The 22,838-nt window shown below is 45.9% G+C and overlaps 1 protein-coding gene across 1 annotated transcript in view; it reads right to left on the minus strand.

Annotated features, from left to right (window-relative positions):
• Window positions 1–560: 560 nt before the first annotated feature.
• LOC147009822 (stathmin-like) overlaps window positions 561–22,838 on the minus strand; it is a 54,741-nt gene continuing 32,463 nt past the window's right edge. Inside the window, exons 2-4 of the mRNA XM_085863156.1 lie at window positions 10,549–10,717; window positions 10,149–10,340; window positions 561–925 (exon numbers count right to left, since the gene is read on the minus strand). Coding sequence (XP_085719282.1) covers window positions 866–925; window positions 10,149–10,340; window positions 10,549–10,717 — 421 coding nt within the window. The 3' untranslated portion in view covers window positions 561–865. The remainder of the gene's footprint in view (window positions 926–10,148; window positions 10,341–10,548; window positions 10,718–22,838) is intronic.

The following is a 22,838-nucleotide window of genomic DNA, read 5'->3' on the forward strand; positions in this document are numbered from 1 at the left end:
ATCCACTGCTTCATAGAACTCCAAAAGATTTGCGAGACAGGAACTACCTTTGGTAAACCCATGCTGACTACCTTTAATTAGTTTGTATTTATTCTAATGGTTTCTCATCTCGTCCTTAATTAATGTCTCCAACACCTTCCCCACAACTGAAGTCGAACTAGACAGGTCCATACTTCCCCAATTCTTCTCTGGATCCTTTCTTAAATCATCCTCCCACATCTATTGAACACGAGGAGATGGGACAACCAGCTTTATGTCCCATCTCACAGGCGTTTGCACTTTGGTGTGCAAAGCATGATGTTGGTTTTATCTTTGGGTCAGGTGTTGAACCTGGACTCAACGGTGAGAAGTGTCCTCGGCAAACCTCTGTGGTTGCGGTTGTACCACTCACGAGACCCGTATTGAACGAGGATGAATAATGTCAGCGATTCAACCAAGGTACAAACATGATGGTGCACTCTTTTTTTTTTTTGTTTTTCTTTTGATGGGTTCTGCAGGAGTGTAGATGTTGTAACTTTTGAAACAGTGTCAAGATTGTGGATGTAATAACTCGCTCATCATTTTGCAGAACAACTATTTTTATTTATTTCACACATTCACAGAAAAAAAAAAACAAACAAAAACCTGTAACAGTGTCCCCCAACTCCTCCCATAAAAGGGTAAAATCTTGGAAGAGTAAATTTAGAAGATGGTAATGGTAATGATTTGTAAATGTAAAGTTTTTTGTTTTTTTTTTACAATTTTTTTCTTTTTTCATTTAAACAGCAAAGAGATGTAAGACAAATACCAGTGCAATGGCAAATCCATTGTGGGTAGTTATGTACAGCGGAAGGGTTGGAGAGAACGTGCTCAAACTAACGGGTGTTCAAGGGCTGGACGGCTTACTGTTCTTGTGGCTTTTGCAAACTTCCTCAGCGTGCTTCAACTGAAACAAAATAAAATCACAGCACAGCTAGTGGTGGATCTTCATCAGAAAAACTTGTTCCATCAGATACACAAATGGATTTCATATACATAATCATCAGGCCATTTCACAAAACACTACATCTCCTGAACAAGTTACCCTGGCTTGACTCCAACTCATTGGACCAAAATAAATAAATAAATAAATAATTCTGATTCCAGTTATAAAAGGCATAAAAACTGGCTGCTAATTCTTCTTTCGTACGCAGCACAAGGCTGCTGGTTTGAATCATTGGCTGGGGGGGGCACAGCTATGCCACTGATGCAGTTCCCCCTGCTGGTTTGGGCAGGAATTTGGAATTTGTTTGTGGTGCCGGAGATAGTTCGCTTACTCTTCCCCGAAGGACACTGTGGGATCTTTAATGTCCACCAACTAATGCCGGCATATAGGACACCTGTTGAACGTCTGTCCAAGGGACATTGCTGAATCATTCTGCCCGTAAAACACCGGAAGGAATTTTATAGCTGGGTTGGGATTCGAACCCAAGCGTGAGAGCTGAGAGTGCATACCTTTAGGCTATTCTGCCAGCTCGGGGATGGTGGTGGGCCGTCGGGTGGTTTATTTATTTACTTTTTCCCCAGGGACAGTGATCCTTTCTCATCTCATAAAGGTATTATAGCCATAAAATAACAACTACGTCTCATTCAGATGATGTTTACATGGACAGAGGCACATATGATCGATGTATCATGTCAAAATCTGTTTTCTGGTTTGAAAGCAGAATTTGCATTATACAATTATAAAAACTCAATTCAACCCATCCCAAAATGTTATCATCTTCAAAAAAAAGAAAGAAAGATACTCCCCTGTGGGAGTTAATCAATCAAGGTGTATTGACATTTATTACCTCAAACACTGAAGGTGGATGGTACTTTTCACCCGTGTTTGTTTGGTTGTGAGCACAATATCTCAAAAAAGTTATGTACCGATTCGGGCAAAACTTGGTGCACAGATCGGGTGTGTGACGAAGGATGAATTGCTTTGATTTTGGTGAAGATCCGGATCTGATAAAAAAAAATTAATATTGCAAGTGATTCTTCACCATTGAGCGATGGGGCCAAAAACAAAACAGCACAGAGCGTGATATTTCAAAACGTTGTGGACGAGTTGGCTCGGTGACAAGAACAAGCCGATTTGATTTTGGTTAAAGTCTGGATCCAGATTCGGCTATCAGTGAGATACGAAATGTAAACTGTTCATCGTGGAGGAGGTATGCGCTCGACCGAGTGCCATTCGAGTTTAAAATGTAAGGTGGTTAAAATAGCCCACACATACCTATTAGGTTTCAGTGAACCGCAGGTTCTTTGTCTCTGCTTTGAGGAATCTATTTGATGCCGATGACAATTTTTGCATTTCGGATATCCCTTCTAATATTTAACGAGTCATCTTCAACTTTACTTTGATGCAAAAAGGACGAAATGAGCCGAACAATTAAAAGGCGGATCGATGGCGATTGACGACAATCCACATTGGCTTTAAGGTGTGCCACGTATAAGGAAGTTGTCCGGTATGACCGATGAGGGACAGGATAATTGTCTGTGGACGTGGCGAAGATCTAAAAAGTCATCCATCAACTCCATGGCATTTTCCAACAATTCTTTCCTGCTCTGAAGGCAACATATCTATTACCACCCCCAGATCCTTCTCCTGTGTGACACGCTCTAAAATTACCCCTTTCATCATGAAATCGCTATTTTCATTGTTCCTTCCCATCCCCAACACCTTACACTTGCTCAGGTTAAATTCCATCTGCCAATCTTTTGCCTAATATATACACGTATCAACACTTTCCTGTATCTGATCACCACCCCCTCTGATATCCACCTTACCTCCAAGCTTTGTGTCATCTGAAAATTTGGAAAGCTTACTCTTCACCCCATTATCCAAATCGTTGATGTAAGTAATGAATATTAATGGTCCGAGAACTGATTCCTGAGGTACCCCGCAACTTACATCCTCCCACTCACAGCCACTCTTATGTATACATATATATAAAATATAAAAAGGCTAAGCACAGTCATCATGGCTACCATTTTGGAGGTGTGCAAAGGAAGATAACTAACAAAAAATAATTAAAATTCTGCGGGCGATTAAAAATTAGAAACCGGAAACTTTTTTTTCTTGCCCTGCATACATCTATCTATAATTCCAGCAATATCTGTGTGTGTGTCTGTCTATATGTGTATCTGTCTGCGACCGCCGTTTCTCGACGACCACTGGTCCGATCTGATTGAAACTTGCCAGGAATATTGCTGGGGACCCGAGGATGTGCTTTTTCAAAGTTTGATATTAATCGGACAAGCAGTTCCCAAATTACGGCCATTTATCTGTCAACCAATGACAAGACATGGTGCTATGACATCACGAATGACGTCACAATTAATGTTACCTTATTTATTTATTTTTTTGCACGATTGACGTCAATTCTTCTTCTTCGTTTGGTATGACGTCACAATCGACGCTGGGGAACTGAGTATGTGCCTTTTCAAGGTTTGATATCGTTCTTCATCCGTTTCAGCTGTTTCCCAAGTGTTTCCCAAGGTTTGAAAGCTGTTTTTTCCCAAGGTTTGAATTAATTGTTCAAATTATTAATTAATCCAAAGGTTTGAATTTTCCCAAGGGAAAGAGCTGTTTCACAAGGGTTTGAAAGCTATTTTTCCCAAGGTTTGAATTAATTGTTGTGCTTGGTAGACATTTGTGAATACATTTACAGAGAGAGGATTGAGAGGGAGGGGCGCGAGGGAGGGGCGCGAGAGAGGGGCGCGAGAGAGGGGCGCGAGAGAGGGGCGCGAGAGAGGGGCGCGAGAGAGGGGCGCGAGAGAGGGGCGCGAGAGAGGGGCGCGAGAGAGGGGCGCGAGAGAGGGGCGCGAGAGAGGGGCGCGAGAGAGGGGCGCGAGAGAGGGGTGGTGCGAGAGAGGGGTGGTGCGAGAGAGGGGCGCGAGAGAGGGGAGGCGCGAGAGAGGGAGGCGCGAGAGAGGGGCGCGAGAGAGGGGCGCGAGAGAGGGGCGCGAGAGAGGCGCGCGAGACAGGGGCGCGAGAGGGGGGAGGCGCGAGAGGGGGGAGGCGCGAGAGAGGGGAGGCGCGAGAGAGGGGAGGCGCGAGAGAGGGAGGCGCGAGAGAGGGGAGGCGCGAGAGAGGGGCGAGAGAGGGGCGCGAGAGAGGGGCGCGAGAGAGGGGGGCGAGAGAGGGGGGGTGGGAGAGAGGGGTGGTGCGAGAGAGGGGTGGTGCGAGAGAGGGGTGGTGCGAGAGAGGGGTGGCGCGAGAGAGGGGCGCGAGAGAGGGGCGCGAGAGAGGGGCGCGAGAGAGGGGCGCGAGAGAGGGGAGGCGCGAGAGAGGGGAGGCGCGAGAGAGGGAGGCGCGAGAGAGGGAGGCGCGAGAGAGGGGCGCGAGAGAGGGGAGGCGCGAGAGGGGGAGGCGGGAGGGGGGGGAGGCGCGAGAGAGGGGAGGCGCGAGAGAGGGGAGGCGCGAGAGAGGGGGGGCGCGAGAGAGGGGAGGCGCGAGAGAGGGGGGGCGCGAGAGAGGGGAGGCGCGAGAGAGGGGAGGCGCGAGAGAGGGGAGGCGCGAGAGAGGGGAGGCGCGAGAGAGGGGAGGCGCGAGAGAGGGGAGGCGCGAGAGAGGGGAGGCGGGAGAGAGGGGAGGCGCGGGAGAAGGGAGGCGCGAGAGAGGGGAGGCGCGAGAGAGGGGGGGGGCGAGAGAGGGGAGGCGCGAGAGAGGGGAGGCGCGAGAGAGGGGAGGGGCGGGAGAGGGGGGGCGGGAGAGAGGGGCGGCGCGAGAGAGGGGAGGCGCGAGAGAGGGGAGGGAGAGAGGGGAGGCGCGAGAGAGGGGAGGCGCGAGAGAGGGGAGGGAGAGAGGGGGCATCACAATGCAAGAGAGGGGAGAGAGGAGGGGTGAGAAAGGGGGTTGAGAGTGGGGGCGAGAGAGAGGAGCGAGAGAGAGGGGCGAGAGAGAAGGGGGAGAGAGAAGGGGGAGAGAGAAGGGGGGAGAGAGGGGGAAAGAGGAGGGGCGAGACGAGGGAGTTGAGGGGGGGCGAGAGAGAGGAGCGTCACAATTCTTCTTTGTTTGATATGACATCACAATTGACCTGAGTATGTTTCCCAGGTTATGGCCATTTATGATACAGTTGGTCCGATCTAATTGAAACAATGCCCCAATCCAGTCGTCGTTTAAGAGAGCGAAGTAACGAAGCTGCACATACTGGCACGCACCTACGGGCCCGCACTAGTAATATATAAAACGTATATAAATGGGTATGGGAGCCTCGTAAACATATGGGATCAGTATTCCTGTGAAGCTATGGGTTAAAGTCCAGTTAAAGGCAAATGTACAAAGGATTTGGATTCTCATAACTTGGTAAAAGTTCAGACGGCTCACAAAATGACCTATTGGGTTGTGTGGTTGGCCTGGCCTTCCTTGCATGGAGTTTGAAAACATTTCCCCCTTTTTGAATACATAGTCGAGGCTGGTGGAACAGTTAGAACTAGTACAATGAACCGATGAGGGCGAGAGTTGAGGTGGGGGGGGCACATCAACTTTGGAGGAAATCCACACAAAAAAGCATTTTCGTCCCTTTCTTGGAATGGGGGAAGTTGGTATCTCAACAACTTCTGGTTCCGGTTTTGAGCGGCAAGAGGTCTCCTTCGGGGCTCCCTGCTGACATTCTCAAAGTTAAGTTCCGGTTGTTATTTGTCCCGTTTTAACTGTTTAATTTTCTCACCTACATGTTAATGTGTGTTCCTAGTTCGGTTTTGTTTCAAAAATCGTGCTATTTTGTGAGTATTTTTGTCGACGTTCTTACTTGGTGTTTGAGGCCTAGTCCTAGGTTTGAGGCCTACCGGTTCCACTCGGTGTTCGATCGTTTTTTTTTGTTTGTTTGTTTGTTTTTTCTCCCCATTACCTTCAATTTCTATCCTCCCCATTACCTTCAATTTTCATCCTCCCCACTTTCCAAACATCCCCCATTCTCCCAACTAATCTCTTTCTTATCTCAAAAAAAAAAAAAAAAAAAAACCCAACAATAACAACAACACGCTCACCTTCTCCCGATTCTGCTACTTCTTCTTCCTCTTAACTTCCTCCTCGTCTTCCTCGATTTCTTTTTTTTTTTTTACACTTCCATGACCTAATCTGTTGAACTCTCTCATACATTAATATTAACAACAAAAACGATCTTATAATACTTCATCTTCCTCTCTCACACATGTGGTACTCTTTACTGTTTCACAATGCACTTCTCTTCTGCTATTTTAACAGACTGCTCTCATTTCGACCTCTCCTTCATTCCTTGCCTAAAAAATCCAACTATTACAGCGCTTCTTCTCTCCATGCTCTGAATTCGCCTTCATTGCATCCATCAAGAATTGTGTTAAATCGCATCTCTGACCTAAAACTTTTAAAAACCACAGTTTGCCATGGATGCTCGCTTCCCATCAACCATTCTTTTTTTCCAACTTCAGTGCCAACTCACCCCCTCACCCCTCACTCTCACTCTCAAAGCAACCATCCCACTCTTCTCCCCTCCAAGCCTCCCTCTCACCTCTTTCAAAAATTCCCCCCTCACCTTTCTCCCACCTTTCATCCCCCTCACTCTTCCTTCTCTCTAAGTTGCCCCCCCTCTCATCCACCAACCTGCCTCCCTCCACTGCCCTCTCACCTCCATCTCTTCACTCCACCTCCTCAAATCCTCAACTGCCATCTTCCTTGTCTCTTGTCCCCCTCTCTCCCAGCACCACAGAGCCTTTTCTCCCTCCTCATTCGGCCCCCTCCCCTCGCTATTCTGCAATACCCCACACTCCTTCAGCAACCCTCCTTACCTCCCCCCTCGTCCCTCGTCCTACCCTCCCCGCCCCCTCCACCTCCTGCACCCAAAGCCTCCTCCCTACCTCTTCATTAAAAGTGTGGACCTCAAATATCCGGGGCCTTCGCTCAAACCTTTCAGATCTTTCCATGCAGGTTGCCACTGACAAACCAGACATTATCTGCCTAACAGAAACTTTCCTCTCCCCAAGACGTGTCTGACTCCCAAGTATCTCTCCCTGGTTACTCCCCTCTTACGGTATGACAGACCTGAGCCTCGTCCTGGTGGAGGTGTTGCTCTCTTCATCAAAGACTCTATTCCTCACTCTCCCTGCACTGCTCTCACTCCCCCACACCCCCAGGAATACCTCTGGCCGGCTTCCCCTCCACTCCCACCTCATGTTTATATGTGTACTGTACCGTCCACCGAACAGTGATGACTCCATCTACACCTCACTCTCCGAAAACATGGACCATCTTCTATCTTCTCATCCAAACTCTCTCTTCCTCTTATGTGGCGACTTCAATTGTCATCACGCCAGTTGGCTAGGTGTGGGTACCTCTCTCACCTGCCATGGGACGTCAGCAAAAGCTTTCTGTGACTCATTGGGACTGACTCAATCGGTCAACTTCCCGACCCGGATCTCAACCAATGGTACTCCATCTCTTCTGGATCTGATTTTGACAAATTTCCCTGACAATATCTGCTGCTCTTCCTTCGCTCCAATTGGTTCTTCTGACCACGTCCTTGTTAAAGTGGACATCTCTCTGGCTGTCATCAGAGAACCACCTCACCGCCGTCGAGTCTGGCATTTCACCTGCCGACTGGCAGGGTCTCCGAGCAGCCATCAAACTTACAGACTGGTCTCCTATCACTACTTTCTCAAACATCAACTCATCCTGGGAATTCTTTCAAAGAAACTTGCTCTCCCTCATGCACAGATTTATCCCCTCTCGTGTTCAGTTGTCTTACCCTTCCTCCCGCCCTTGGTTTACTGAAGCTTGTGGCGAGGCAGTTGTCCTGAAACAACTTGCCTTTGCCTCATGGAAAGCAAACCCAACTGAGGGCAATCTCAGTTCTTTCCACAAAGCTCGGAACAAGTGTGTATCTACCCTCAGGAGAGCCAGAAAACAACATCTTTCTCATCTCAAGTCTGAACTCTCAGACCTCTCTCCCTCCTCAAAATCCTGGTGGCATTTAATCAAATCTGTTTCTGGTGTATGTTCCCCCTCCATCCCCTCCCTTACCTCAAATGGCCGCACTGCTGATTCCACACGTGATAAAGCTGAATGTCTAAACTCGGTGTTTGCAGCTAAATCTTGTGTCCCAAACCCATCACTATCTCTACCCACTTTACCCAGTCGCACCCAACTGTCCCTGGACTCTGTATCCTTTCTCCTGACAAGGTGGAGAGCTTGCTTTCAAACCTCGAGTCAGATTCTGCAACCGGTCCAGACGGCATCAGCCCACGTGTCCTCAAAGCCTGCTCTTCTGCTCTTGCTCACCCTCTCTCTGTTCTATTCACCCTCTCATTTTCCCAAGGTCATCTGCCATCTGCTTGGAAATCTGCTAACATCACTGCCCTGCATAAAAGGTGCAAAAACAGATCCCTGTAACTACAGACCAATCAGCCTTCTCCCAATCATCAGCAAGGTTATGGAATCCATCATTGCTTCAGACATGAAATCCTTCCTCTTCTCCAATGGCTTGATTTCCAATCATCAATTTGGTTTCAGACCAGGTCACTCTACCCTGGATATGCTGCTACTGCTCTCCCATCAATGGATGGAGGTCCTCAATGCCAGACAGGAAATCCGAGCCGTATCCCTGGACATATCACGTGCTTTTGACACAGTCTGGCACCCTGCCCTACTCACCAAACTCTCTTCCCATGGTATTCAAGGCCATCTCCACTCATGGCTCGCAGACTTCCTCTCCTGTCGCAGTCAACGTGTGGCCCTAAATGGAGTTCTTTCATCCCCTCTTCCTGTGCAGGCTGGAGTTCCTCAAGGTAGCGTTCTGGGCCCTGTTCTTTTTCTGGTTTTCATCAATGATCTCTCGGACTCTCTGGAAAATCCTCTATTTCTCTTTGCCGATGACTCCACCCTCTGCCGTACCATCTCTCATCCCTCAGACCGGCAAGCAGCAGCTTCTTCGCTCACTGCAGATCTGGATAAAATCACAAACTGGTCCAACACGTGGAACATGTCTTTCAATCCACACAAATCTCACACTCTCACTATGTCTCTTCGAAAGGACCGTTTACAAACCCCCCATCCACTTTCTCAACAATCCTCTGGAAGAAGTCTTTTCTTTCAAGCTTCTGGGTCTCACTATCTGCCATGACCTTTCCTGGGAAAGTCACATTTCCAACCTTGCCTCAAAAAGCCAGTCGCCGACTGGGAATCCTCCGTCGTGCAAAGTCCTTCCTCGGCCCTCTTGAGCTCCTGACTACTTACAAAGCTTTTGTCCGTAGCCTGATGGAGTACTGCTCTCCCCTCTGGGCTGGTGCTCCTGCCTCCCACCTTTCTCGACTTCACGCTGTCGAAACCAGGGCTTTTAAGATCATTGGCATCTCCCGCAATGAAGCTGAGTCTTTGGGCCTCTCACTCAATCACCGCAGGTTGGTCGGTGGTCTTTCTGTCTTCTACCGACTCCTTCTCCAGCCTTGCCCCCTGCTCTCTCTGCGATTTGTCCCAACCACATTTCCACAGGGCGCTCAAGGTCCGCCAACAACCCCCTTCTGGTAAAACTACCAAAATCACGAATCACTGCTCATCTTCACTCTTTCATTCCTCTTTTTTCCCGCCTTTGGAATAAACTTCCTCACTCTATTCTTTCCCATTCTTCCCTCCAGGCTTTCAAAACAGCTGTTCACCACCACCTCTTATCTTCCCCCATCCAAACTCCTCGATCTTTTCTACCCCCGATAAGCCACCCAACCCCTCTTCCTTCAATTCTCCTGCTTTGCTTCCTGAAAGTCCCTGTAATGTCCATCTTCTCCTCGCCATGTTCCCCGTCCCATCCCCATCCCTCTCCCTTCCACAGTTCACCTGTGTCTGTTCCCCAATGTTTTGTCCCTTCCACTCCCACCCCTCTTGTCTCATGCCTCCTTGCTGTGAGTTGTGTGTTAGCTCTCATACGAGCCTCGACCAAGGTATACAAAAAAAAAAAAAAAAAAAAAAAAAAAAAAAAACTTCAGGAGATGCCCTTGGAGAGGTCCAAGTACCTCTTCAAGGTGTTACGATTTAGATTTTGAAGGATTTACCCTGCATCACCTCACTCGTCCATGAGCCTTGATTTTGTATTTAAAAAAAAGAAAAGAGAGAGAGATGGCTGGAATCCCTTAACGGAATGCACCGCAGCAAACTCATCTCAAGTGCCATTTACCTGGTCGTGAATGCGCTCCACCTTGGCCGCCAATTTGGCTTCACGGTTCTCTTTGTTGATTTCCATCATGTTGTTCAGCTTCTCCTCAGCCTTCTTGATGAAAACCTTCTCCTCTTGCTGAGCCTTTTGAATGACCTCCCGTCCGTGCTCGCGCTTTTCCGCCAGGTGTTTGAGCACGTCTGCTTCCTGGGACTGACATGAGCACACACGCGCTGCAGTTGTGACGAAGTACCTTTCCACCGCAAATGCCCGACATCGACCGTTTTGGGGCTCGACTACAACACGCGACGGAGGCTTAATCATTCATCATTCTCATCCATTAATCAAACGACCAATCAAATGCTCTCGCATGGCAGTAAAAGATTAACCGTCTATAATGTACGCCTTGCAGCAAACATACCTTTCTGCGTTCTTCAGCAGCGACAAGCTTCTGCTTGATCGTGTCCAATGAAATGTCCCTCTTTGGCGATTTGGGCAGCTGGGGTGCCGGGCTACCATTGGGCCCCTTTAGGATCACTTCAAATGCGTGTCCAGAAGGAGCTTTCTTAATCTCATTGATCTCCATCTCTCTTAAAAACAAAAATTCAAGGAAAGTAATGAATCACAATCTTCACCACTCATACAAAATAAGACATGACACAGATGGAAGCAGCCTGGGCCATTTCTACAGCAATGCTGGCCTTGAATCTACAGTTTCTACACTATAATTTAAGGAGTCATTGGGTTATTTCTTGGAAATGAGCTCAGTGGGTCCCAGTGTCTGGCCGTTAACATTTAACTAAAACATATCCTCACAAACTACCCAAATGATATGGTATCAAATTTGATATGATGCATCAGGACAGGAAGGTCTCATGGGGTTGTGCTCCCCATATGGATGTGCTCCCTGTTGTGGGGGTAAAAGGGTTTTTTATTTTATTGTGTTGTTTAGTTTGCATCAGGACAGTAAGGTCACCCCACCTGTTGGGGAAATAAGCATCAGCCCCCATGGGGCAATTTTTTTTTTTTTTACATACTGTGAAACCCCAACATTCGTGGACCTCGCGTATTCGCAGTTGATAAAATGTGACCTGCTTCTACATTCACGGCCCTGTGCTTCACATATTTGCATTTTTTGCGGGCACATAAAGCAGCTGTACGTGTGCATAAACCACCATACCCCCAAAACAATGGTCACACTACCCACCCCTCTTCCATCTACCCACAATCCCTGCACGGCTACTTTTGTGCAGCGTGTCCTGGGTCTCATCCTTTCTTCTCGTCCCGTTTCCTTGACCTGCTAACCCTAACCCTCACATGCATCCTCTTCAAAGGAGTTCACATCAAAAGTTATGTTGTATCTGGGTCATTCTGTGTAAAATCAGCCAAAAAAAATGAAATCCTGTGGTGACCCCCTCAAATTTTCCTGAAAAAATTCTCAAAGCTACCTTAACATATATGAGGAAGGTTTGCCAAGTTATAACTCAAAATTCCAAGTAGTGTCCGAGATATAGCGCTACAAACACCCTAGGGGTGTTTCATTTCTGGCAGTCACGAGTTGCAGATTTGTATCTGAAGCATTTTTGGAGGGCTCTAAATTCCAGTTGTACAGAGTTCTGAAAATTCACACAAATGGTGTCTATTAGTGAGGCTTTCAGAATCTGACATAAAAAATGTTCTACTTAAAATACTTTTTAAGATAAGTACTCTCAAAAGTAGTGATTTGTAAAATGCAGTCAAAAAATTTTGAGTTTTCAAATTGCTGCCAACAGTCAGTTTATTCATCATGAAGAATTTTGTTGCGTGATTTACATAATCTAGCGACTGGATCATTTACACAAGAAAACTGAAACCTTTTGGAGCAAAATCTTGGGTGCTATAGGTGTCTGAACTTTGCTCCAGACTCGACACTGAATTTTACCCCGCCCGGTTTTACCCAAAGTGTTCACCATGTTGACAGTTACACAGCTCTTAAATTTTTGTCACTTAAAGACACATACATAGGCAAACTGTGGTAGAAAATTCAAGAGTTGTTCTCAATCCCTTCTATTTTTAAACGATTTTTATAAAGGCCCACTATTTAAAAAAAACATGTTCGATGAAAGATGTAGAATAAAAGCAATAGGTGTGCTTTTGAAGTGGAAGACATGTCAAGAATTCCGAAGCTGACACCACAATGAGCATGCAGTAGTGTTTCATGGTCAGAATAACTTTGTGGTTAATTTACTTTGGCTCGAAAATGTATTTTTCCAATTAAAAATGAGATGCAAACACTTATCTCAATCATGAAAAAAGGCACAATGTACAATGGTGCATTTTGTATGATATAAAAGTAATAAATATTAAACAATATCTTAAAAAGTGACATATACTTTATTTTCATATGGAAAGTGACATTGGAATAAGTGCATATTTACAACTATATACATTTGTATACAACATTGAGCTTTTTCATAATTGGATATCAGAATGTATATGTAGCTGTGAAAATCAAACTATTCACAGTCATTTACAACAAGTACAACCATATAGAAAAAATAAAGATATTTTAAGGAAGTATGACTTAAGTGGAATCTAACAATATATAAATCAGTTTAGTAAAGCTTAAAGAAGTGTACCAAAATAATTTCCAAAGTTAGGCATGAAGCACAACTCTATCTTATTTAGGCTTTAACCTAATACACAGCCCTGTAGTAACTGCCAATGCTCATTGTTACATTTTATTATATCCTGGCAATTATAAAACTAATCACTGTTCACTTTGTACAATGGATCCAAGTACATTTGTCCAAACAATTTGATATGAAATTATGAAAAATAAAGTTGAATCAGATATTGTACCTACATTTATAAATGGATGTAGACTTTCGTACAATGTACACCAAGTATATAAACAATTAGAAATGCAAATGAATATTTATAATGGTGATTATTATGATCACATTATTATGATCACATTATGTCTTAATTTGTAGTTGAGATTGGTGGCGGCATTAAACTAAAATATCCTTTTAACAAGAGCTCAAGTGAGCACAATATACGCCCGAACAAGAAGGTATATACAGAATTGTGCTACTACATGGAAAACAGCAACCACTTTAGATGATGAACGTATGTCACCACACACCGTACCTATATACCAAATATGAAAAGTGAAAGTTGAAAACTTTGGGAGTTAGAGTGCGGACAAGAACGGACGGACGGACAACCGGTATCACATAATACGCCCCGATATATATATATATATATATATATATATATATATATATATATATATATATATATATATATATATATATATATATATATATATATATATATATATATATATATTGTTACGTTTGAGGGGGGGGTATGCATTCAAAGGGTAATTAGGATGTTTAATTAGGTATGCCATGCTGTTCGAGTTTACCAGGATCTCGATGTAATAAGTAGCAATTCAGTGGTGATAAGTTGTCTAGTAAATGTTCATTTCTTCAAGGGGGGAAATGATAATTGTCACGTAATTAGATAGGGACACGGGATAGGGTAAGTGTGTCTGCGTAAACCCCTTTTGGTATTCTCTGGAGACTGGCCGTGACGTCACAGGACAGTGCAGCGGATGGCTCCGCCCCGTGATCACGATTGGCAGAAGGCGACGGCGGTGGGCCAATAAACGGCTCGATTGGAAGTGACGAGGACAGGAGGATAAAAAGGTTCTGTTCGGGGTCGAAAAGGAAGAGGAAGAAGATTACAACCAAAAGATCGTGTTTTTTGGTGGGGAGGCTGTTGCGCGGGGAGCATCCTTGTTGTTGTGCTGATTCGATCGTGTTCTTGATCGTGTCTTGGAGCCTTGCTGAGCCTCGTGCCTCACCTTGGTTGGCTCTGGGGTTCTGCTGACTCGGAGTACGGGGTCGAACGGCGGGCGGACCTGCCTCCCTCTCCTGCTCGCAACTTGGCGCCAGAACTGGTTCCCTGGCGGCTGTGAGCGGACTTTGGCCAAGACCAGGAGGTCGACAGCACCACGGTTTCTCCTGCGCCCCCTGACGAGAGCAAGGCCAGCTCGTCCAACGCCGATCCAGGGACAGTTGCGTCCACACCACGGTCCAGCCTGACCACCAGAAATAGCTACGGTGTGTGTGTGTGTGTGTGTGTGTGTGTGTGTGTGTGTGTGTGTGTGTGTGTGTGTGTGTGTGTGTGTGTGTGTGTGTGTGTGTGTGTGTGTGTGTGTGTGTGTGTGTGTGTGTGTGTGTGTGTTTGGCGCCTTAAAGGGATTGAGAACTGTATATTCATTGGAATTGTCTGTGTTTTTTCCCCACGCCCGATCCCACACCATCCCGTCGAATTGCCCCGGATCCCTCTTCTTGCCGAGTCTTGTTATTTCTGGTAATAATAAAAACAAATAAACATCATCAACTCAGTGAAAAGTGACTCGTGCCACCTTCCTGGTCCCGTTTGCGGTAGAGCGATTAGAACCGCCACGTTTGAGTTATAAATAAATAAACCGCCTCCATCGTTTCGGCTCATTCTACGTTGGCGGGACTGTTCAAGTCCCGTGGACGTCACATTGGTGTCAGGGTGTTGGATGTTCGAACCCCTCTAAATTATATTTGGTATCGGGAGAATATACCAAGATTAAAATCTCGCCACGAATTGGAATATAAAATTACCACAGAAAAGTGCGCGAGCGCGGGAAAATTTTGGCGGGAGTTTTCAAATTAAATTTAATTGGCGGCAAACGGGACTTCTGCACCATGGCGGATGTGCAGATGTTTGAGGAGGAAGGCCACGTGTCTGGCAGCGAGTCGGGGGAAGAGGGGAGAGACGGGGGTAGGGTTGGAACCTCCCCCATTCCAAGCGTGGACCGTGCTTAATCGCCCGTAACGGGGCTGGCAGCACCGGAAACCGGCGCGATGTCGATCTGGACAATGTTGGAACGTTTAATGAGTGCAATGACGGCACAGGGGGCAAAAATGACAGATCAATTGGGGGTAATGGGGGAACAGTTGGGTGCACGGATTGATTTAATGAGGGATGAATTGGGGGAAAAGATGGAGAAAATGAAAACTGAGATGCAGGAGTGTGTGGATGTTCAATTGGGTGAAATACAAAGTAAATTTGAGGATAGATTGGAGGAAACAAAGGTAGAAATTACATTGGAGGGGGAAAATATGCGTAAGAAATTGGTAGATAAAATTGATGCAACGAACATTCGGGTTGATAAAGTGGAGGAAAGCCTGGAACGTCATCGTGTCTGTGTGGATGCTCGTATGCAGCTGCAAATAGAAGAGTGGGGAGAGCTGAGGAAGCAAGGGATGAATTTGGCGGAGGAGGTAAAAGGATTGGAGGCTCGTTTGGATGAACAAGATAAAATTATGAGCCAAGATGAAGTCTTGGATAAAGGCCTGGTAGAGCCGTCTTTTGTAAGTAGAGTGTCCGGGTTGGTTGAGGAGCAGTTACAAACTCGCGACGGAGCTTTGGAGGAGGTTGTGCGGGCCCAGAAGATCCTGCGGGAAAAGTTTAATCGGTCCATTCAACGTTTGGAACAGGAGGCAAAATTGACCCATGAGACCCTCACCACAAAACATTTTTGGCCACAGTGGGCTCCGAAATTGGATACGCAGCCACAAGGGTGTTTGATCCCTGGGCTGGATTCGGACAAGGGAGAAACTGAGAAGCGGGCCACCGTAAAAGTGATCCCCCTGGTAAATTTTGACGGGTCAAGGAGCGTTGAAGCTTTTCTGACGCAATTTGAGTGCATTTCCCGACTAAAAGGGTGGAATGAGCGGGAACGTACAGGGAATTTGGTGGCAACGTTGCGGGGACCAGCCGCAGATGTGGTAAACGTGATCGCGGAGGGGATGTTGACCAGCTCCCACATTTGCGAGGCGTTGAGCCATCGGTTTGGGTTCGCGGCAAACTGTGATCTGGTGCGGGCCCAGCTCCAGCACCGCAGATTAAAGCCGGGTGAGACAGTGCAGGAGCTGGCACAGGACATTTACCAATCAGTCAGGATCGCGTATCGGGACCTTACAGTGGAGGCATGGGACAGACTGGCACTAGAGAAATTTTTAGCTGCTCTTCCTGACCCTGAGGTCCGAGCGCTGGTGGAGCTACAGGATCCACCCACCGTTCACCGAGCGGCCGAGTGCGCGGCCAGGCTGGCCTCGTGGAGTCGGCCGGGTCGGGTTCCAGAGAGGCCATCGGTGACGATCCGACAGGCGGCGATCCAGGATCAGGGAGGGGGCTGGGAGAAATTGGCATTACCCAAATGTTTCAGGAAATTTGCCAGAAACTGTCAAGTTTGATAAGGGGTAATTCGGTAGTTGATGCGCCAAAGCGGCGGGGTCCAGCCCAGCCAATAGAGCAATTTGATTATGGCCGAGGGGGTCCGGAACCGGAAGAGACATTTCACCGATACTCACGGGGGCCTTTTATGGGGAGTTGTTTCCGGTGCGGGCGAAGAGGACACATGCAACGATATTGCCGGTACCCGGCGATGGAGGGACCCTCCAATAGACTTTTAGACTCGGAGAGGGTGAATCCTCCTGCTGAACCGCCAGGTCTATCCGAGATGCCCTTTTATAGGTAGAGTCCGGAGATCACTGTCGGGGGTCGGGGAGACTAGATTGGGCTGAGCATATACGGCCATGCTCGGCTGCTGAGATTGTGGCGAAGTGCCCTCCTTTGGTGGAAAAAAATGAATTGTGGGAAAATTGGCATGGGTTTGTAAGTTCTGCTGGGTTTTAGAGTGACAATCGGGACAGTGGGTAATTGGTAACAAAGCGGGCACAAGTGGCTGTCCAATGGCTGGTGCGTGGATCGGGTGAGAAGTGCTGTGTGAGTTGTTTTAAGTTAAGAAGTGAAATGTATGGGGCACACATTGATTTTTTTATTGGACATGGTGTGGTAACAGGGAAGGTCATGGTCGGTGAAGTGTTAGAAATGCAGGTGTCACATGTAAGGCCGATGGGGTGGGGGAGTCATGTGGGTTTTGTGGGTGGGGATGATGTGCTTGTCCACAGGGATTGCTGAAGCTCACGGTGAGCGGGAATTGCGAACCCCTTCAAGGAGATTCACCCCTGGTGGCTAATGGTGACAGTGTCTGGAGCCAACTGGGAGAGGGTCTGGTTGGGCGACCAAGGCGGGTAGGACCTTGGCGACCCAGGAAGGCCAGAGGAGCCAGTGAGACCCCTTCCAGTGTGTTGTACGGGATGAGAGCTGATGGCTACCAGGGGGGTGGGAATCAAAGGGAGCGGGGCGGAGAAACGTCTGGGTTGGACTAAAGCTTACCTGTGGGCATGGTTGCACCTGAGATGCCCCCATCATCTTGTGGTAACCCACCCCACGGCCATGACGGGATTCAGCCCGCATGATTAAAATGAGGACCATGACCTAGAAATGTGATGATGACCATGGTGTGAGTGTTGTGAAGATGTGCGAGTCCCACTCGATCCCGCACAACTTGACAGGAGCAGCAAGGGCATGATGTCCGCATAATTTTGGGGCAAGCAAATTTGAAAATTGGCTCCCCAGGTAACGCTGGGTCTATTAGCATCCACTGGGGGAGGCGGTCAAGTGTAAATATCCTGTGAATAGTGTCGTTAAGGCTTAGAGTAGGAATGTAAAGTATAAGTGTTGTGTTTTGTGGAACCTTTTGTTTTCCCTCCCCAGATTTTTTTTTTTTTTGTATACCTTGGTCGAGGCTCGTATGAGAGCGAACACACAACTCACAGCAAGGAGGCATGAGACAAGAGGGGCGGGAGTGGAAGGGACAAAACAGTGGGGAACAGACACATTAGGTGAACTGTGGAAGGGAGAGGGATGGGGATGGGATGGGGAACATGGCGAAGAGAAGATGGACATTTCAGAGACTTTCAGGAAGGAAAGCAGGAGAAATGAAGGAAGTGGGCTTGGGTGGATTATCGGGGGTAGAAAAGATCGAGGATTTGGATGGGGGAAGATAAGAGGTGGTGGTGAACAGCTGTTTTGAAAGCCTGGAGGGAAGAATGGGAAAGAATAGAGTGAGGAAGTTTATTCCAAAGATGGGAAAAAGAGGAATGAAAGAGTGAAGATGAGCAGTGATTCGTGATTTTGGTAGTTTTACCAGAAGGGGGTTGTTGGCGGACCTTGAGCGCCCTGTGGAAATGTGGTGGGGACAAATCGCAGAGAGAGCAGGGGGGGCAATGCTGGAGAGGAGTCGGTAAAAGACAGAAAGACCACCGACCAACCTGCGGTGATTGAGTGAGAGGCCCAAAGACTCAGCTTCATTGCGGGAGATGCCGATGATCTTAAATGCCCTGGTTTCGACAGCGTGAAGCCGAGAAAGGTGGGAGGCAGGAGCACCAGCCCAGAGGGGAGAGCAGTACTCCATCAGGCTACGGACAAAAGCTTTGTAAGTGGTCAGGAGCTCAAGAGGGCCGAGGAAGGACTTAGCACGACGGAGGATTCCCAGTCGGCGACTGGCTTTTGAGGCGAGGTTGGAAATGTGACTTTCCCAGGAAAGGTCATGGCAGATAGTGAGACCTAGAAGCTTGAAAGAAAAGACTTCTTCCAGAGGATTGTTGAGAAAGTGGATGGGGGGGTTTTGTAAACGGTCCTTTCGAAGAGACATAGTGAGAGTGTGAGATTTGTCTGGATTGAAAGACATGTTCCACGTGTTGGACCAGTTTGTGATTTTATCCAGATCTGCAGTGAGCGAAGAAGCTGCTGCTTGCCGGTCTGAGGGATGACAGATGGTACAGCAGAGGGTGGAGTCGTCGGCAAAGAGAAATAGAGGATTTTCCAGAGAGTCCGAGAGTACTGTATTGTCTTATTAACTGCCCATTACTGTGTTGTAGAGTTTTCAATAAAGCTTATTTATCCTGTTTCTTGTTATATATCCTGCTAATTAACCATGAGGTGACATGCCAATGCCAACTGCATTCCACTTGAAGCCAAAATGGGTCCAATATCTTGGATACCCACAATGTTATCACATCCTAAATTGCATATGGTTAATCTCATTGTGTTTGTTAACTATGTCCAGAACCTCCATCGAGGTCAATACCTGACACAGAAATGACTTTGTGCTGAAGAGAAAGCTTGATTTCTCATGAACAAAGATATCCATATTGAAATTGGTATTGTGTGAATTTTTTTTCCTCCACATAATTATATTTTTAATGTGCAGAATATGGCCATTGGAGCAGTAGTACAGACACCTCCCCCTCAAGGATCTTCAACAACAAATATTCATTTGCAGATTACTTAAGAATTATTCCCATCATTTACATTGAAGCCAACAGGTTAGTTAAGATACAATTCATTTATTTTGACATTAACATCAGATATGTAGTTAAGTTTTCTCTTTTAGGTCAAAGACAATCACTTAAGTCAATTATGAATAGCAAAATAACTGTCAATTTTAAATTTAATCACAGATATGACATTTTAAATTTTTTTAATGTTGGCTTTCTTATCTATTTGCCGGTTTACAGAGGCTGAGTGCAACCATGCAAAGTGATGTCTGACCCAATGCACTCATCAGAACGTCAAGAGAAAGAAGGCCCCCCCAACCAAACGCCCGAAGGATGGTGGCAGTGGAGGCCAAGGGACAAGGCCAAAGTCCAGGTGCATCATACACATCCCTGGGCTTCAGTATGGACCTCTCGTGGCATTATCAATAAGTGCAGAATCCGATGAAAGACTTGTCAGGTTGAAGGACATACGTGACAGGAGACTGTCTCAGCCATTAGAATCTGTTCACCGAATGACTGCTACCTGTGACCTCATACCAAACACCATTACTGAAGGTGATGGATATCACAGAGAATGTTACCAAAGATTCACTATGAATCTTAATCAACTTTCCAGTCATTATGATCCATCTGAACCATCATGTTCCAAGTTAAGTCGGAGGGGCTCAGCTGGTGACAAGGTACTATTCTCACCCGATTGTATATTCTGCCACTCGATGAAACGGAAGAAAGTGAAAGTCAAAGGGGCATGGACTACTGAGGGCTTAAGTCAGTTTGAGTTTGATGGATGGAGAATGGCGCTCAAAACTGCTGAGGACAAATTATATGAGAAGTTGCTGATCAGAATTAGAGGCCATGATTTGTTTGCTACAAAAGCTAAATACCACAAATCCTGCAGGGTCCAATACACACAAAATGCCGACAAATGGAGAAGTACAAGCATAGAAGACAAGGAGCAACAAATCAAACTAGCAGAGGCACACAGTGAGGCGTTTGGTGCTGTATGCCAAGTAATCGACAGGGATATCATCATCAGCAAGAATATGATGAAACTGTCAGAGCTAACTGAAATTTATATCTCTCACCTGAAATGCACCAACTTCCCCAATCCCAAATTTCGTGGAGAAAACCTCAAAGCTAAGCTGGAGAAACATGACAAATACAAGGACAGACTGGCCTTCTGCACACTAAACAGAAGAGGAAACTTCCACTCTTACATTGTCTACAGCTCTCACCGTGACATTAGTGACAGTTCGATGTGCATATGAACTTGGTTCTAGGGACATGATCCAGGATGTTGGAAATTACCTACGTCAAGTGATTCTGGAGAGCTTTGCAAAAGCTGATGACTTGAAATGGCTTCCATCTGCCCAGGACCTTGGAAACATGACAGCTGTAATTCCATCACAATTGGAAAAAAATTTTTGAATTACCTGATATCAGGCAAACCAACTCCTCACACATCGAAAGTGCACAGGCTCGTGAATTTAATTGGGCAAGGTATTTGTCGTGCAGCATCGAATGGGGAATGGAAACTCCCGAAGCATATGCTCATATGGATGACACTTCGTCACCTTTTCAGGAGCGAAAAATTGATAACCTTGCTAAACCGAATGGGACACTCAGAAAACTACTCTTTCTCACTGGAGTTGGAAACTGCCCTTGCTCAGGCTGTTGCTGAAACATCAAGTCTGCTGTCAACGCCAATCATTCGATCACCAGGGGCCCCTTCCATTTTCCACTCTGAATTTGATAATTTTGACCAGTTACTGAACAAGCTCACTGGAATGGTTTCAATCCACACTGCACATGGCATCATGCTACAGGACACAGAAGGCAAGCTAGAGGATCAGGAGAGTGAACTACCAGGTTGGGATATGGAAGAAGCCCCACATTGCCAACCCTGATATCCCTGATGCTGGTGATGGACACGGTTGGGCACTTGTCAACCAAAAACTGGAGCCTCTCTGGTATGAGGGGTGTGTTCTCCCACAACAGTTGACAGATATTGCTGAATCAGTGAACACCAGTGATGATGGAGATGATGAATCAGATGATGATGACAGCATACCAGAGGAACAGGAGTACTTACCTGGTGACAGCTCGGAGTCTGACCAAGATTGAAGAACATAGCTGAACCATTAGCTGTTGACATTGATTGAAATGGATGACAGTAAAATGTCATGATATTGTTACTTACCTGATGAATACAATGAAACTGTATGATCATGATAATATATCAACAGAAATATCTTGAAATATGTATATGAAAAGATATACTGTGTTTTCGCTTGGTAAAAGGAACAATGTTAGACTGTTATTACCTACTATATGTAAATATAATGTTAGTTTCAATCATTGTTTGTAATCAGAATTTGGGAAATAAGTATGAATGTAGCACATTTATATGCATTGTAAAATACATTACTATATTATTTAGAGTGGGAAAGAATTTACCAGCGATATTAACATGAATAATGTTCTCAGCAATTTATTTTATTTTTAAAACCCAACCCTGCTTTTGATTTTGTGAATACCGTTCTGTTGTTTATAGTGTGATAACATCATGTGTGTTCATGTTATCTGGATTAAATTGTATTTGGATACTATATATAATATTATATATGGATAACAAATTAAGTCAGATTCATATTCTGGACTATTTGGCAGAAGAAAAAAAAATGTCTTTAAAATAAGCTTTATTGAAACTTCTACAACACAGTAATGAACGGATAATAAGATGATACAGTACATGTACTCAACATGTTATATAAGCTCTTGGATATATTAATTTTAGACACATACATGGAACCAGCATGAGATTATGTTTCATATAAGCCATAATATGTGAAGTCTGACAGTGTAATGGGTCGTCTAGAAGCCATTCTGATTGGGTACGGAAATCGCATTTGGCACAAATGACAAAAATTCATTTTTGAGGGTACCCCTTTTCATGAGGCTAAAAGAGGTAGTGCATCCCAATATTTTCAATGTTAACATTCTAATTCGTATTCAGCCTATCCAGACACTTCAAAAAAACATAGTTTTGTTGGGAGGTGGGGGGGGGGTGCACGGTAGCCCTATCTAGCCCATGGCCAAAAAGTGTTGACAATTTTTTCATTAACCTCCGCCATCGAAGATCGGAGGTTACTGTTTTCACCCCTTTCTGTTCGTTTGATTGATTGTTTGTTTGTGAACATTATTACGGAAAAACTCCTCGGCGGATTTCAACGAAACTTGGTGGGGGGATTAGGTATGGTCCAAGGATCATGCCATTAGATTTTGGACTTGGTCCAAAATCCAATATGGCCGCTATGGCACCTATTCTGAAAAAATATTTGGATTTTTTTTTTTTTGCATTTCTACATGTTTGAAGTGATTTCCAACCCCCCCCCCCCCAAAAAAAAATTGTTAGAGAAAAAAAAAATTTGCAACTTTTTTTTTTCAACAAAATTTCGATTTTTCTTTTGCATTTCTGCATGTTATCAGTGAT

The sequence above is a fragment of the Eptatretus burgeri genome, chromosome 17 (assembly GCF_056783735.1).
Source record: "Eptatretus burgeri isolate ZD-2024b chromosome 17, Ebu_testis_v1, whole genome shotgun sequence".
In the NCBI taxonomy this organism is placed as follows: domain Eukaryota; kingdom Metazoa; phylum Chordata; class Myxini; order Myxiniformes; family Myxinidae; genus Eptatretus; species Eptatretus burgeri.